At 42.1% G+C, this 12,966-nt stretch overlaps 2 protein-coding genes across 2 annotated transcripts; one reads left to right on the forward strand and one right to left on the reverse strand.

Moving 5' to 3' along the window:
• Positions 1–1,144: 1,144 nt before the first annotated feature.
• Positions 1,145–2,200, reverse strand: LOC306753040 (C-X-C chemokine receptor type 1-like; the record flags this gene model as incomplete). The annotated part of the gene is made up of 1 exon (XM_079236871.1): positions 1,145–2,200. One exon carries the CDS (start codon positions 2,198–2,200, stop codon positions 1,145–1,147), a length of 1,056 nt encoding a protein of 351 aa, XP_079092997.1.
• A 3,538-nt stretch (positions 2,201–5,738) lies between these two features.
• On the forward strand, positions 5,739–12,843 carry arpc2 (actin related protein 2/3 complex, subunit 2). The gene is made up of 10 exons (XM_079236721.1): positions 5,739–5,935; positions 7,133–7,167; positions 7,418–7,530; positions 8,984–9,029; positions 9,207–9,393; positions 9,670–9,763; positions 10,525–10,651; positions 10,753–10,853; positions 11,677–11,777; positions 12,357–12,843. The coding sequence occupies exons 1-10, from the start codon at positions 5,862–5,864 to the stop codon at positions 12,376–12,378; spliced, it is 900 nt and encodes a 299-aa protein (XP_079092847.1). The 5' UTR covers positions 5,739–5,861; the 3' UTR covers positions 12,379–12,843.
• Positions 12,844–12,966: the final 123 nt, after the last annotated feature.

A 12,966-nucleotide genomic window follows, 5' to 3' on the forward strand; every position in this document is an offset into this window, starting at 1 on the left:
CTTCTCTCGTCGCACTGACTTCTGGGAAATGTAGTTCGGGGGTTTCACTGCTGCGTCAACGCTGGTAAAACGAACTGAATTTATTGTAGGCTTCTTTAAAGGTGACAAGGCATCCCAATTAAACTTAGTTTTGTATAAATTAGAATAAGTATAACAACACTTTGAAATATCCTTTTTTATCACCAATAACAGTCCCCTCAATATTCAACTGCAGTATTGTATTTGGCTTGGGACTTTTCTAGTTTCGAGAAATAGACATCTGCTGACCTGTACAACCATTTCTGCGTTGATTTAACAAACACTACCTTTGCTTTTATTTTATACATGTCCTCTAAATTATTTTGCAACTCAATTCATTTTAACGGATGTGATTTCTGAAATAACTTCCTCTTCCTGGATTTGTGTGGTTTTAGCGAGCAGGCTGCCATGAACTTCATTCTTGACCTTATAAACCTTGTAAACTACTGTTTTCAAGCTCAATAATGAACTCTCTGTCTTGATTATGAAAAGCCAAAGTGTAAAATTGATTGTTGTGCATTTCCAGCATCTTCATATCGTTATCTTTTGCAGGTTTGTCAACAATGTCGGTATTTTGATTCGTCAAAAGCTTTATTGGTCAGGTCAGGATGACCCTAAACTATAACCACAGGTCTATAAGATTAAATCAGCCAATGCAGGAAGTATTGCAAAGCTTTTTATTTGTAATGATGAACTTGTCAGCACTTGAAATGTGAATAGCATTTGCACGTTTACTGAAAAAGCAGTATTTACAGTTTATACAAACTTATGTAATAGCATATATACATAAATAAACACAGAAATATCCGCTGGACGATTAAAAACACTGTCAAGAGTGAAGGCTTGAATTCTGCAATACATGCAGCCCAAGCTTTAAAGGCTCTAAAAACACATCTAAAATCCAAATACTGGTCAATTCTTGAGCAAGGAAAATGGAAATTGGAGATGTGGATGAAGACAACAGGAAAGTCAATAGATGGCAGCAGCGCACCACAAATCAAAAGTAGAGAATTAGCGACTCTAAATCAAGGTTGTTCGGCCTTCAGATGGAAATAACTTTCTATCTATCTTAGACAAAAAAGAGACAATGATTAAAAAAATATATTTTCAAAAGTCTATTCCAGTTTCAGAGAACAGCTCCGTTGCCTTCAGAAGTGTTAGACGTCGACCTGCTGAACTTGGACCCCGACATCCTCTCCTGTCTGGCTCTCCTCCGCACCAGTTGGGTCATTCTGGTCCTGAACTTCTCGCCCACGAACGCGTAGAGGACCGGGTTGATGCAGCTGTGCAGCAGAGCCAGGCTGTTCGTTATAACCAAAGCCAAGTTCACGGACCTCCTCAGAGCGCAGCCGTACGGTATGACGTCGGCCCTCAGGAGCGTGTCCACCATCAAGGTCATGTGGTACGGCGTCCAACACAGCAGGAACGCAATCACCACGGCTATGATCACCTTCATGGCCCGGTGCTTCTGGAAGCCGCGGGTGCGCAGCAGCCTGGCGGTGGTGATGCTGTAGCAGATCACCATGACCAGCAGAGGGAGCAAGAAGCCAAAAATGTGCCGGAACCCGCGCGTGGCATTCCTCCACGAGGAGGCGCTGCCCATGTCAAAGGTCTCGGTGCAAATCATCCTCTCTGAGTTGAGCTTGGTGGCGTCGTTGAAGAGCGCGGGCAGAGCGAGGACCCAACCAAGGGCCCACACTGCTGCACACAGGAGCCAGCTGCACATCCTCTGGCGACTCCGGAGGCTCTCGCTGGCGCGCACAATCACCAGGTAGCGATCGACGCTAATACAGGCCAGGAAGAGGATGCTGGTGTAGAAGTTTGCCTCGATGACGAGGCTGAGGAGCTTGCACAGGAAGTCTCCAAAGATCCATCCTTTAATCAGGGCCACGCCCCAGAATGGGATCGTGAGGGCCATCAGACCGTCTGCTAACGTCAGGTGAAACAAGTACACATCCGAAGGAGTCAGCGCCTGTTTGCTGGTGCCGATCACCCACCCCACCAACAGGTTCCCTGGTATTGCCAGTAAAAAGATGGCTATGAGGAGGACACAGATGGTCAAAGCTGCTGTCGGAGCCAGCGGTGTTATCTCACATGGTAACGTCTTTGGATCCACAACGTAGGGCGTGTCGTATTCGGGGATGGTATAGTTCACATCGTCCAGGGACAAGGTGTACTTCATGGCTATGGAGTGGAAAAAAAGATGAATACTGGTATACGATTTTATGCAATTATGCTACAAAAGTACACTTAAAAAGAAGAGGAAGCTGCAGCAAGAGGATGCATGGTATTACTTTTTCAAGCGTCAAACATTACAAATAGCTATTTACCACAATTATGTCGCTTTAAAATGTGACCACAAGCTACATGGAGAGAAACAGTAGAGACGAGTACTGAGGTTTGCCGTTAGCGTGAGCCATGATGAGCTCCTGGTCATACCAGACCAAGAAACTTTTCATTTTTTATTATTTATCAATGCAACATCTTTTTACCAAGAATGTTGGGTTATTCATCTTTTTTAAAGTTACACAATCTCCTTTTAATACGCACATACATACTCAGACGCTCACCTTCTGGCTTTGCTGGAGCTTCCTTTCAAGATGACAAGAACTCAACACCCAAGTGAATCTGTGCTAATGAGCATCCCTTTAAGTGTTTGTAAAAAAAAATGATGGAGAGTTGGCCCAATGTCCGGTTTCCTTCCCCAATAAGTTGCTTCACGTGTCTGCGTCATCAAATGCTTTTGCAGAAGAGATTTTGACATTTGGCTGCGATAGAGGAAGCACAGGTGTAAATAATTAAACAAATGATGGCTGATGGCTTCTTTTTAAAATTGTGAGGCTTTGTCATTCAGCTATTAGACTGATAGGAATACATAGTTATACAAGCGCTGATTACAAAAAAGCATAGGAAATAAATATCCATAAAATGAAGCAAGAGATAATAAAATCTTGAGTGTGAACCCGTGGTTTGTACTTGTTAATGATTTTAAAAAGGGAACATAAATTGGTCCCATTTCATTATAACAAAGTGAGCCTTTTTATGCTCACAAACTCACCGCAATAACACTTTGCATGTCTACAAATAATGATATTTTCCTCTAAAATAAAGCTCCACCTTTGAAAAAAGACACATTTGTGATAATAGTAAAGCAGAAAAAAAATCCTTCATGGACTCAGATGTTGTAAACTGATTGATGCAGTCGAGAAAGTTACGTCTTTGTCTCAGAACAAGTGATGACATGTGATGGGACCCTGTTGCAAGTCATTGGGCAATGAGAGGTGTTTGGTAAGGGGTTTTACAAATCAGCAGATCGGGGTGTCGGCGGTGAGACTTTCTGGAAATTAAACATTTTGTTTTCACTCATGCTGTTGTGAAAGTCCAGCATCCTTCCCCCCGTTTTGTCACATCATCTACAATCAACAAATAGTCAGCTGCCAGGCATCTTGTTCAGCTCGTTGGTATGTGGGTTAGTTTGTTGAGCGTAGGTGAGCATGCAGAGAAAAATGATAACCACACATCAGTAATGACAGGGGACGCAGCTCATAGAAAGGCTTCACTGACACCCCTCCTCCTCTTCCTCTGCTCGATCTTAAAGTAAAGACAAATATGTATCCAGGCTCAAAGGTGTCTCCTCTTCCTCCCCTTTGACTCCATCAATCACTTCATTCAGGCCCTGAGAGATCCCAGGCTCAATAATCACCATACTGTTGTGTTGCTTCACTGCCCCGTCACACAACTGAGACATAAAGGCACCACGCCACTAATGAACAGTGTTGGTGCCAGCATCCCTCAGGTAGCGAGGAAGTCCCCCAACGAGACTGACCTGTTCTTGGTTTCTGGTCACTGTGGTACAATATCTGGATCAATAGTAATAACGGCATTAAGAAAATAAAAGCAGAAAAACAATGACAGAAAAAGGCTTGAAGCAAAAGTTAATATCTGTGTTGTTTTTGTGTTTTCTTGAGTTGTTTCTTATAGTTTTTGCTCTTTTGTAAAAAATAAAAAAGAACGATAGTGAAACTTGGCAGGGTCGTGCCTGTTCTTTGGAAGTTAAGATATCGTGCCAAGTTGTGTGCGTCCTTCTTTGGAAATGTCAATACAAAGAAAAGGAAATACTGGCTTGTCTATTATTCATTTTATCAACGGTATCAACATTGTTGTGTCTAAAGCAACACTGGAATGATTCTTCAAAATATAAAAGCTGCAATCTGTTAAAATTAAGCTATGCTTGGAATTTAGTGTATGTTGGGAGTGGGGCTGTATCTATGTGTTTTTCAATAAGATAACACTTTTTTATGAGTTTTTTATTTGACAAGGGTCTGTCTGCTTTTGGAGCATTATTCTGCTGTCACCACCCTGACGTCCTCCCAGCGGTTTGTTTTTATTTAATAATGTAATAAAGCACTGTTACAATGCTCCACTCCAAGTAAACTCCTGCATTCATACAAAAATATAATCAGCAAAATTAAGTAAAAGTACTCGTTCATCAGGAATTCCACTTGTGACTTAAATATAATCATAAAGGCCATTATTATATTGTTAATACTCATGCACCAGCTGGTGCAGGTGAGTTTTGGGGAACCCATCAGTGACTGAACACTGTGTGATGTTTCTACATGAAAGTGTCTTCTTCATGTTTGGACAATGCCAACACAGTAGTTATTTTATTACAATCCTGAACTTCTTTTAAAAAAAACAAAAGCACTCAACTGAATGAGAATGTCGTGACAGAATGTGCAGCCATTACTGACAGTTGTTTTGACATACCTTGTAAATGGACTGAGGCCTGTGTTTAAATTTACACCTCATACTTATCATGTAAAAGGAACTATTCTGACTTTGTTTTTGTCTGTCAGGCAAGAACCACAGAGGTATGTATCTGTGTCAGTATCGAGTGTGAATAAACCAATTTGGATCGAGGAAATCAAATTACAAAAAAACAAGTGAACACATTGCTTTTGGAGTAATCTGGGGCAGTTGCCCACATTCTTGGCTGGTAATTCAGACTTGCTGATGTGATATGACTTACTCTTAAAAAAAAGGAAATAAGAGTTATCTAAATGATCCGCAAAGGGTTTACACTTTGTTTATTTCAGTGGAGTTTCACAAACACAGATGACTGAAATTATAGATTCAATACGAACCCACATAAATACATTTTCAAACACTCTCCTTGTGCTGCACAATTGCAGCATAATTATTATGTTAGAGAAGAATAACATGAAACATTCTTCATCTTATTAACCTTAAAACAGTACTCATTTACAAGTATAAACATATGAGGTCGTTGTAAAAAATTAAAGTACAACACAATAAACTAAACTATGTTAATATAAATTCTATTGCAATAATCATTATTATTTTAAGAGCGTCTCTGTAAAACCTGTTCTAAATAATTATGACATTGTTTTTAATAATCCTGATACCTTCAGTTGATAAGGTGATTAATGATAGTTAATTCAATGTTATATAAGAACTATGTATGTGTTTGCATTGCATACGTTGTATATTTGGACATTTGTTCAATGCAAAACTGATCACAGGTAAATAGCGAATCTCCGTCATGCACTAAATCACAGGTCCGTTTCTTACCATTTAATCTACCACAAATTAGCAATATCGTCATTACGATGTTATTAGACAGGCAACATCGCGGGCGCCCTCGTCTTCTGGGGTCCTGAGTGTAAAATACGCGGAAGCGACAGGCGGAAGGAGCCTCGACGGAAGCGGTCTGATCTGTCAAGGCAGGAAAAAATTTGCAGAATTTGACACAAAGAGGTTAATCCCACCAAATAGCACCGATCTTTCCCCCTTTTTCTTCGACACCGGCGTCCGCTGCAATGATCCTGTTAGAAATCAATAACCGTATTATTGAGGAGACGCTGTCGTTGAAGTTCGACGGCGCATCCAACGGGTGAGAAATCATTGTTACACCTGGCTAGCGGCGCTAGCATCAGCTAGCTCCCCCTGTAGCGGTTTACTGGAGGTAATGGCTGCATAGCACGAAGCAGGAAGTGGGCTCCAGAGGCCGGTGGTAACCTTCTGCCTGCTACTCACTCGTGTTTGTGGTTGAAAATGCCCAAATACATTGTGAAATATCTCGATTTCCCCGGTTTGCCCGCAGCTGGGTGTGTCTGCCCGGGGTGGTGTTGTGCCACAATTTGTGACCCCGGTAATTGAATCTCCCCTCGCTGTTCCTCCAGAGACCGTGTAAGAATACTAATTGAGTGTTCGAGGCTATTTGTCTACCGTTTACCTGGCAAATGGAAAATAAAACGTGTTTATGGTTATGTTCTTATTTAATGGAGGTCACAATGTCGGTTGTCTTGATGTCAAACCACAAATACCTATTTTTAACTCGGCTAGCCATTTCATTAATCCTTTTATATGCATAACCCAGGGGATTAAATCGTGATTCACAGCCAGTGAAATACATTTTCTAAGAAGTACAGTTGTTGACACATCAGGTCTGTCAAGGAGAACAAAAACACGTCATATCCGGTGTCCCTTCACCGCGCCATCAACCGTCAACCACAGTGTCACAACACAGGGCTGCTATTGTTGTATTGGAGTTGGTGTTTCCACTCGATATAAACTACATATTTGCTTTCCACGGCTCTGTAGGATCAGTTAGCGGCTACTTGGTAGCCAACCAGCGGCTCTCTCTCTCCCCAGCTTCCGCATTCCTGTCGTCAAGCTGCGTCAAGTCTCTGCAGCTTCTTGGAGCGTGCAGTTTGAACACGCTGCTGCTCCTCCACCTCTAAAGATATCCACGTACCAGTGTTGTGGTTACAGCATCTGAAGAGTGTTTTGCTGGATTAAGAAAAGACGAGATTGTCAGTGATTTTAGAAAATCTTACTGAAATATCAATATGTATGGTGCTTTTCTAAAGATGTTGGACAGACAATTCACATCAGTAAACACAGACTGTGTTTGCTTGAAATCAGAGAATAAATACTTCTCAGGTTTTCCCAATGGTTTAATTAGCATTTTATAGATTGGTCATAAAATAATTAAAGAATGCTATAATTAAACTATATCTGACTCAACAACGTATGGCTGCATTCTCTTTATGCCTCATGCATCTCCTAATGTTATTCTCTCTTGCAGAACCAAGCCAGAGGCCTTGGATGTGACGTTTGCAGGTGAGACTATGGTGGCATCTTATCGAGATTAGAATTTTCCATCTACTGAGTTATCATATATATCTATATAGATATATAGATGACGTTTAAAGGCTATTGCTGGAAGATCTTCCTATTATGCAATCAACCTGTTGCACATGCTCAGCCCTGCCAGTAATCACATGTGAAATTGTCCAAAAATAATCGTGCATGTGCTGAGGTTTCTAATTAAGATGGCAGAATACGTGTTTATTGGTCATCTCTGCTGCAGATTTCGATGGCGTCCTGTACCACATCTCCAACCCCAATGGGGAAAAGACCAAAGTGATGGTCAGCATCTCCCTGAAGTTCTACAAGGAGCTGCAGGAGCATGGGGCCGACGAGGTACGACACACAACTTAACTTTTTCCTCTGGGCCTGCCCAGACAGAAACGGGGCCCCACCAATGCTCAGTTATGTGCGGTTTCAAATTCACACACTTTACACACTGTCTAAACAAAAGTAACACAGACCAGGTCTGCAAGTGCTGGAAAAAAACTCTTTAAGTGTCTGAAATTATGCGCTCGTATTTCATACGGTGAAATGTTCTTGTCTTTTCGGTCCTAAATCTGAGTTTAAAAATCTTAAAAAAGCGTGCCGAAAATAAATTGGTCACGCAGAGGTCAACAGGTGCTTCATTATATACTCGTGATTACAATTTTCTTTCAGAGCATCGTATGAACACGCTCTGCTGCAACAATCAACAAACACTGTCACCAATACGTCCAGGCAGGATTCACCAACCGGTTTACTGTCAATTTTGAGCTGATAAAGTATTTTTTTAAAGCAGTACGAGGTCTTGATTGCTATCTGCGCTCACACACACACACACACGCACACGCACCAACACACACCTCCACCACAAGAGCTCTGTTGCCATGTAAGGAAGAAAGCAGCTGCCGAGGCTTCTGGTAGAAACAGGAAGTGAGTTTGTGTGACTCACCCCAGGCGAGGAAATGCTGACTGCGAGCACCAGCCACTGTGTGAGTGTGAGTGTGTGTGTGTGTGAGTGTGTGTGTGTGTGTGTGTGTTTGTGTTTGTGTGTCTTGGCTGCCGTCCAACAGCTTCCCTCCTTGTTCCCTAAAACCGAGGAGCGGAGGGATAAGTGAATGGTTCGGCAGTGTTACATTCAGTTATTCAGGCTGTGAAAAGTCTTATTTAGAAAGCAGTCGGGGAGGGAGGAGGGAGAGGGCTCCTTTTATTCTCACACATTCCCATCTTCTTCTTCATTTGAGGCGGTTAGCTCTGCTGCTCGGATTAAAAAGAGGAAGATCATTGTACTCGGCGCTCTGTCTTTTGTTGACCTTCGGTGACCCATTGTCGCCATAGCTGAGTTAGATTTGCATATTCCCGCTAAGGCTACCTCATTTCACGCTGACAGGTACCCATTAGAGAGGAGGCCCGTGTTGTGAAATCACCACCTCCTTCCTCCTCCACGCTCTACCTATTGTTCATGTTATTGATGTTGAGTATGAATAATTTTGAGAGAGAGAAATACGACTTTGAAAGCATCGGTTCAATCAAAAGATGGCGCCGAATCATCTCGGGACCGCTCTCTGCTCTCGCATCAAAGAAGCACCTTAAGTGCTTTGTCTTGCACAATATACACATTCTTACATCAGATTTTTTTTTTTTTAAACTCCAAGAGTCCTGTTCTGCCGCATTCATTCAATCTTGTTTCCTGTGAACTAAGATTTTGCTCTTGATGTTCATATTATTTTTGCCTTTTTGTGTCGTGTTTTTTTTCTGTGTTTTCGAGAAGTGAGCTGAAAATAAAAGGTCATGTTTTTAATTACAGCTGCTCAAGCGGGTCTATGGGAATTTCCTGGTTTCAGCAGAGGATGGTAAGTTCTCACTAAGCTACTGATTGCTTGAGATTGATAGATGGTTAACTTCCACTTTGTTCCTCATTCCTACTTGTTCCTTTTAATATGCATCTGTGAAAAGAAAACGCAGTGGCTGCCAATGAGGCATTACTCTGTTTATTTTGTACAATCTTTAATTAATCGGTTTCCTCCCAGGCTACAACGTGTCCCTCATCTACGACCTGGACGCGCTACCGGCCAATAAAGACGAGCTTGTCCACCAGGCCGGCATGCTCAAGAGGAACTGTTTCGCCTCGGTGTTCGAAAAGTACTTCAAGTTCCAGGAAGAGGGCAAAGAGGGCGAGAAGAGGGCCGTGGTCCACTACAGAGAGGACGAGTCCATGTAAATGCAAATTCACCTGCATGTTTATCACCTGAGATGTGACCGTGTGAAATGAATGTTAATGTTTATGAGGAGTTGTGGATATAAAATAATGTACTGTCCTAGTAATGAATAAAAGAATGAAATGAAAACAGGTTGATTATAAGACCTTTGATGTTACACAGCTAAAAATGCTATTTGCAGTCCTTTGGATGGACTCTTCTGAACGGGAAATGTGTTGTAGGCTTCACAGGATTAAGCTTTTAAAGCCTAATGTTTTCTTCTTCTTCTTTTCAGGTATCTGGAGGCCAAGAAAGACAGAGTGACGGTTGTGTTCAGCACGGTGTTCAAAGACGACGACGATGTCATCATCGGCAAAGTTTTCATGCAGGTGTGTGAGGCCGCATGCACATAAAGTCAAGGAGGAAATGCAGTGAGGTTATATGAGACTGCAGCAAGCTAGTCCACTACATTTACCCTGGAATTAAAAGCCAATATTAACTAGAAACACTCCTGAGTTCCTCTCTGTTCGGCGTCCATTAGCTACATAAGCGTAGCATTAATGTATTGAAATGGTAGCAAAGAGTTATCTAATATGACGTTGCGTGGCGCTCTCATTATTAGCTGAAAGCTTATTTATTTATGTTCTGATTAATTCAGTTAGCTAAGTAGCCTAGCGTACCTTCTAGGATCACATTAGCTCCAGCAGCCTGGTGCTAACTCAACAAGCTAAGTAGCTAACAAGCTAATCTTAAGAGCTGAACCGCTTGCTCCTTGCTGTTGAGCTACATGAGCGTAGCATTAATATGTTGAAATAGTACTAAAGAGTCATCTAATATTAAGTTGCGTGGCGCTCTCATTATTAGCTGAAAGCTTATTTATTTATGTTCTGATTAATTAAGTTAGCTAAGTAGCCTAGCGTACCTTCTAGGATCACATTAGCTCCAGCAGCCTGGCGCTAACTCAACAAGCTAAGCAGCTAACAAGCTAATCTTAAGAGCTGAACCGCTTTCCTTCCTTGCTGTTAAGCTCACGTTTTCCTTTTGAATTTTGTCATGGATAAAACTTATTGTCGTATAACTAGTCACTGTACTGTACCACTCGTGTTGTGTTTTACTACAACACCTGTCCACGTATCTGTTGGGTGTGTAGGAGTTCAAAGAGGGTCGGCGAGCCAGCCACACGGCCCCCCAGGTGCTGTTCAGCCACAGGGAGCCCCCGCTGGAGCTGAAGGACACAGACGCCGCTGTGGGGGACAACATTGGATACATCACCTTTGGTCCGTACACCAGCGTTGTCTTGAAGCTCCACGGCTGTCCTTATTTTTTACTTATCTGCTAACTTGGTTCTGATGTGTTTACTCTGATTGGATGTTTTCAGTCCTGTTCCCACGCCACACCAATGCCAATGCCAGAGACAACACCATCAACCTCATCCACACCTTCAGGGACTACCTGCACTACCACATAAAGTGCTCCAAGGTCAGTGCAGCTCCACCACAAGTTTTCTTTCTTTCAAGGATTTAAAAACACGTATGTTCTGTCGGTATTTTCTCTTTGGAGCAGAGTGCACGCAAATGTTAAGCTCTGATGTAACCGGAGCAAACCACCTTTCTGATATTCAAATTAGACATTTTACATAATCAACGTTCTATTTTCTGTAGTTTCTTGGCTCTAAATGTGGGATTCACTTGCGCAACTTCAAAAAGTGCTGCAGTCAGTGTGTTTCATCCCTTTACGCTTGAAGCTCATGAGATGATAACTGACGCTCGAGGCTCCAGCGTTGCTTAACGAATATTAAGCAGGCACCTGTCGAACACTAAAGTCTGCTTTAATCACAGGCTACACACGAGTCATAAAGACCTCCGTAATGGTACGTTCCATCCTCCTTCAAAAACCTTCTACACAATAGAAAGCCCAGACACAGGTGAGATCAAACAAAGGCTACAACTCAAAATGAGACTTCAAAGCCATCCGTCAGACTCAGAATCTCCTCATGCGATCGTCATGTTTGTGAGTTTCGTAGATGGAAAAACATATCGCACGAATTCTGTGTTTTGAAGATACGAAAAGATTACATCGGCTCAGAAATACCCAGGAATATAGAACCGAAAGCAGAAGTGTCTGTCACTTATCTCAAAACACCTGATCTCCAGGTAATGGAATGTGTTGTTTGGCACAAAAAAGAACCAGTTTCATCTTCATCTGTAAGTGCATCTTTGTGTGAGATAAAGAAACAATGTCAATCAAACTATGTTTGTTTGTTCTCTGAGAATCTCCTGATCCGATCTCCTTTCCTCCGAAGGCCTACATTCACACACGCATGAGGGCCAAGACGTCAGACTTCCTCAAGGTGCTGAACCGCGCCCGACCCGACGCCGAGAAGAAGGAGATGAAGACCATCTCGTACGTACCTCTGCTCAGATTCAGGCTTTCCTCATCGAGTTATGAGATGCAATGCCACTTTTTGGAGGGTGTTTCTTACTTCAGGTTGATTTAACAGATTTAACAGACACGGCTTTGTGTGTTTTTGAGGTGTGACTGTTTGCCGACAATGTTTCTGCCGTGTTTGAAGTGAGTCGGGGAGGAATTTTTACAGTTCTCTGTTCTTTTCCTAAAACCTCCAACCTATTTTTTTAGCCTTGTAACTTTTAGAAATGATTGTGAAATATAAACGGTCAGAGCAAAGAGAGTCTTTGTTCCAAGGTTAACGTGTAACCTCAACAATCGGAGAAACACACACACACACACACACACACGAAGAGGGAAAAACATTTTGCATGAATTTTTAGAGAGAGATTATCGGCTCAGGAATTGGCAGATTAAATGACACCATAATTGTCCGGCAGTTTTATGCTTATGTGACAGCCAAAAAATAATGTTTTGATGTTCCAACAAACTTTGGTTCCGCCTCGCGGGTTTGATGTCTGTGGGCAGTACCGGGGAAGACAATAACCTGTTTGGTGTCTTTGTTTGATTTATTAGTGGAAAAACGTTCTCCCGCTGAGGCTGATCCTCCTCCACCCCCACCTGAGAAATCCGACCCCTCATGGACACGAGCCCAAACTCCCTCCACTGAGACTCGACGCCACATCGGACCGGACTCCTCTCAATGCCCAGCCCCCAAATACATGTCCAGTCTTTTCCTTCTTCCTTTTTTTTTTTTTTTATTGCCGGCTCTACTTCCGGCTCTACTTCGGGAAGGCCTCGGCTCAAGATAAACGGAAACATGGGCATTCCCTGCTTTGCATAGTTAAAGAGAATTATTAGTCCTATATAAATATATATATGAAAACGAATTGAAATTTTTGATACGATATCTTTTACTCCATTTGGTACTCTTGCTTGCCCTCAACCCTCACCATGCAATGTCCAGCATTGGATGATTGAATCCCTCTTTCCTCCCTCTCTGTGCTTTCATGTCGTCTGTACCATTGTCATTTGAAAAAATAAAATAAATCACTCTTACAAAAAAAAACACTTCTGTCCTTTTCTCTCCACCACTTCATGGCACATAGAATATGTTGTCCTTGTTGATTTGCTTCATCATGTTTACTTCCTTTGAAAATATTAATGTTTAAAAAAAAAATAAAGA

This window comes from Taurulus bubalis, assembly GCF_910589615.1.
Source record: "Taurulus bubalis genome assembly, chromosome: 21".
Classification (NCBI taxonomy): domain Eukaryota; kingdom Metazoa; phylum Chordata; class Actinopteri; order Perciformes; family Cottidae; genus Taurulus; species Taurulus bubalis.